Source organism: Agelaius tricolor, unplaced genomic scaffold (genome assembly GCF_023055355.1).
Source record: "Agelaius tricolor isolate 1412-34295 unplaced genomic scaffold, bAgeTri1.0.p SCAF_61, whole genome shotgun sequence".
Taxonomy (NCBI): Eukaryota; Metazoa; Chordata; class Aves; order Passeriformes; family Icteridae; genus Agelaius; species Agelaius tricolor.
Genome location: NW_027269321.1, coordinates 29,293 through 33,639, shown reverse-complemented (window position 1 = coordinate 33,639; position 4,347 = coordinate 29,293). Strand labels below are relative to the sequence as shown.

The window sequence follows — 4,347 nt, the reverse complement described above, 5'->3', positions numbered from 1 at the left end:
TCAAATTTCTAATAGATACAGGAGCTACTTACTCGGTATTGAATGATTTGCAAGGACAAATTGGGGACAAGGAAACAACAATAGTCGGCGCTACAGGGAAAGAGGAAAAACGGCCATTCTTGCAACCCCAAATTTGTGTTTTGGGAACAAAGTTATAACACACAAATTCCTATACGTACCTGAGTGTCCAATTCCGCTTTTAGAGAGAGATTTGCTAGCGAAACTTGATGCGGTAATAACCTTTGAAAATGGGGAGCTTATAATGAAAATACCTGAATCAAAGATGGGACAGATTTTAATGATCAAAGAAAAACCTGTTCTTTCTATCCCTAGGGAGGTAGGAGATGCAGTGATTCCCTCTGTATGGGAGACAGATATACCAGGGAAAGCTAAATTGGCACAACCAGTGCATGTAGAGTTAAAAGAAGGGGCGAGGGCTCTACGAGTCAAACACTATCCCATAAAACCAGAAGCATGGCAAGGAATAAGTAAAGATTATTGAGAAATTCTTGAAATACCAAATTTTACAAGTATGTGAACCAGAATTTAATACACCAATATTTCCAGTAAAGAAGCCAAATGGTGAATATAGATTAGTGCAGGATTTGAGAGCAATAAATAAAATAACAAAGGACATTTCTCCAGTGGTAACAAATCCTTACACATTGCTAAACCACTTATATATCTCTTTTTCCAACTCCATCTCAACTTGACAGCTGTGGAATGGAGTGAGTTTGGCCTGGGATTGAGTTTTTTGAGGAAGGAACAAGCAATCTGAGGTGGAATTGAGCCCTTTGGGGTTAAAATTCAGTTATTTTCAGTAGAATATGAGTGGTTTTGAGGTGACTGTTCCATCCCCCCAGACTTTTGGAGCAGAGAGAGATGGAGAAGAGAAAAAAATTCAGGCCAAACCAAAGGAGAAGCAGCCAGGTGTGTTCCCAACATGGATCACAGGGAATGTGAGTGACCAGGGCTGTGCCCAAAGTGCCTCCTCCAGTGGGGGATGGAGCTGCAGCAGCGCACGAAGCTCTTCCCACACTTGGGGCACTCGCAGGGCTTCCCTTACCGGTGCCTCCGTTGGTGTTGGGTCAAGGTAGAGTTCCTGGAGAAGCTCTTCCCACACTGGGGACACTCGTAGGGCCTCTCCCCTGTGTGGATGCGCCGGTGGGTGACGAGGGTGGAGTTGTGCTTGAATCCCTTCCCACAGTCGGGGCAGCGGAATGGCCTCTCATCTGTGTGAATCCGATAGTGCATGAGGACATTGAAGCTGGTCTGAAACCTCTTCCTGCATTTATCACACTCGTAGGGCCTCTCCCCAGTGTGGATGCGCCGGTGCCTGACGAGGGTGGAGCTGTACTTGAATCCCTTCCCACAGTCGGGGCATTGGAAGGGCCTCTCCTCTGTGTGACTCTGATAGTGCTGGAGGAGACTGGAGCTGGTCTGAAACCTCTTCCCACACTTGGAGCACTCATAGGGCCTCTCCCCAGTGTGGGTCCTCTGGTGCTTGATCAGGTTGGAGCTCCAGCTGAAGCTCTTCCCACACTCCCCACACTCGTAGGGCCGTTCCCCAGTGTGGGTCCTCTGGTGCACGATCAGGTCGGAGTTCCACCTGAAGCTCTTCCCACACTCCACGCACGTGTGGGGCTTCTCCCCATCATGGAGCTGCTCATGGAGCACCAGCTCCGAGCTCTGCCTCCATCTCCGGCCGCCTTCCCGGCCCAGGCTGGCTCTTTCCCCCTCACATCCCCGCCATCTGCGTTTGCAGCCCCTCCTCGTGCGGCATCTCCGGGCCTTTTCCTCCCCGTTGGCTTCCTGCGCCGTGGAGCCGCTCAAAACGGCCTCTGCCACCAGGTTCTGCCGCGGGCATTTGTCCTCCCTGCTCTCCATGCTCAGCTCCTGCTCTGGGCGAGGAAGGACAAGGACAGCATGGGATTTGCCTCCGTGCCACAGGCAAGGGCAACGAGATCCCCCCAGGGCTGTGCTGCAGCCGGGGGCCGTGCTGGGCTGGGAGATGGAGCAGCACAGAGGGGAAAGGGGCACTGACTTCCTCCTCACCTGCCTCAGTGTCCCGGGGCATCTTCCTCTTCCTCGCAGCCTCCCAGGGGTTGGCAATGGCAAATCCTGGTTTGGGGAAAACAAGGGATGAGCACGTTTGTAGGAGCGTCGGGGGTAGCGCGGTCGGGATGGACGGAGACGAGAGATCTCTGCAGCCAGGTCGTGGAACTTGCGGTTTATTGCAAAGGGCCTGGGTGCAGGGCCCTGCTTGGAGCTGCCAGCCACAGCTTGGAGCAGGCCTGAGAGAAGAGAGGGAGGGAGAGGATGAGAGGGTGAGAGAGTAAGAGGGTAAGAGTGTAAGAGAGTAAGGTTCCTGTTACAATACAATAATTCTTCTTCTGTGTTAAATATTCTATTTTTCACTAACCAGTCCAGTACAAGATACAAATCCAATAGCAATTACATACAGCCTATAAAAATCATTACATCACCATACTGTAATAAGTAGCAATATATTTGTTCATTAATTAAATCAATAGTTAAATAATTATACAATATAAAAGCAATAACTAAATAGCTAAAACTGCTTGATTCTTAAATGTGCAGCCACATATGGTTGCTTGGCTTGCAGGAATCGTATAGTGGTTTGGGAATTCCTTGGTAAAGATATACACGATAAGGAAAAGTTCACCCAGAGGTCACAGAGGAAGGCCACAACAACAATTCCTAAACGCGCAAGAATTGCTTAGGCTTGCAGGAATCGTATAGTGTTCTGAAAATTCCACTGTATAGGTATGCCTTATAAGGAAAAGTTCAGTCAGCGGTTAAAGAGGAAGACTTGGAGCCTTCATCCCACGACCACCAGAAGGCAGAAAAAGACCCCCTAGCAACTGAATGAGCAAGCGCAAAAGACAGACCACGTCATCCCTGGACCCGGGAGAAGAAGGCAATAAAAGGCGACCTTTGGGGATAGGAACGGCGCGAGCCTAGAGGAGCGGAGACTCCCGGCCGCCCAGCGCTGAACTTTGCTTGTTCTCGCTTGCAAAATAATAAAAAAAAAGTATGATCCTTAAATCCAGTGAACTCATTTATCACCATACTGTGTTACATTTTAAACCCCAAAAACTCCTCTTTGGAGCCCTTCTGCTGAGCTAGTAGGGTCTGCTCTGACCCTTGGACCTGTCTGCAAGCAGAGGGAATTGTTTCATCAGAAGAGGATTACCTTCAGTCGGGCCACACCATTGTTTTCCATTTGTTCAGTATCTAAGATATCTAAAAGCTTGCTTTCATTCCAATCTTGCTTAGAGTTCCTATACTCTCAAAAGCTTTTGAGAATATAGAAACTATAAGCAAGACTGGAATGAAAGGCCAGACAATAATATTTATAAGGCTTTCCTGTTTTATCTACCCCAACACACGTTGAGTTTGAAGATCTCTCTGCCCAGGTACATCTCTAGTCCGGCCATGTGGGCTCCAGAAAAACCTCCCAAACACCAAGATTCAGCCCTGAAAAAGCCTCCCAGGGGTTGCCCGTCCCTGGTCCCTCCCCTCTGGTGTTCGGGGGTTCCCCCCTGTCCCAGCTGCTGGGGTCACACTTGGATTGGGGGTCCCCCTTCTCCTCGGTGGCCCCCCTGCCCAGGCTGCTGGCAGTGCCAGCAATGCCAAAAGCTCCCCCCTCTTGGCTCTCCCCATTTCGGGATGCCGGGGCTCTTTGGGCTCCCAGGCTCCGTTCTCCCCTCATTCTCTGCTCTGCGCTGCCCCTGCCCCTCTCCAGGCTCTTGAGGCTCCCGCCAATGGCGGCGCTCCCCCCTCTCTGGCCTCCCCACTTTGGCCTCCTGGGGCACACAGGGCTCTGCTCCTCCAGGCTGCCTCTGCCGGCAGCCGCCACCGCCACCCCCCGATGTCCCCCCGAGGGGCCTTTTCCGCTCAGCCTTGGACTTCTTCATTCTCCAAATATCCCCCCAAAAACCCACCCCAGGGACCCCCCGGGATATCCGGGCCGGGCTCCCCCTCCCCGCTCACCGGAGCCATGGGGGGGGCGATGATCCCACAGGTGGGGGCTGCGAATTCAGGCAGGGATCGAGACCGCGTGGCTCCCGCAGCTCAGCCTTGATCCGCCCTGGTCCCTCCTCTTCCTCTTCCTCCCGCTCCTCCTCTGTCCTATCTCCGCCTCCCTCTCCTCCTTTCCCCTAACCCCGCCTCCTTCACTGCTCTTTCTCCTCCCGCTCCTCCTCTTCCACCCCCCCTCCTCCTCCTCCTCTGTCTTATCCCCACCTCCTGCTCCTCTTCCATCCCGCCCCTTCCATTCCTTCTCCTCCTCCTCCCCCCTTACCCCGCCTCCTCCTCCCCCTC

The 4,347-nt window shown here is 52.3% G+C and overlaps 1 protein-coding gene across 1 annotated transcript; it reads right to left on the bottom strand.

Moving 5' to 3' along the window:
• Positions 1–1,060: 1,060 nt before the first annotated feature.
• Positions 1,061–4,114, bottom strand: LOC139605217 (zinc finger protein 211-like). Its single transcript, XM_071456562.1, has 2 exons — positions 4,018–4,114; positions 1,061–2,294 (listed from the first exon to the last, which is right to left on the bottom strand). The coding sequence occupies exon 2, from the start codon at positions 1,885–1,887 to the stop codon at positions 1,063–1,065; it is 825 nt and encodes a 274-aa protein (XP_071312663.1). The 5' UTR covers positions 1,888–2,294; positions 4,018–4,114; the 3' UTR covers positions 1,061–1,062.
• Between the last annotated feature and the right edge of the window lie 233 nt (positions 4,115–4,347).

What these genes read in the sequence shown, in the direction of transcription:
- LOC139605217 (XM_071456562.1), bottom strand. Translation starts at nt 1,887, where the DNA reads ATGGAGAGCAGGGAGGACAAATGCCCGCGGCAGAACCTGGTGGCAGAG.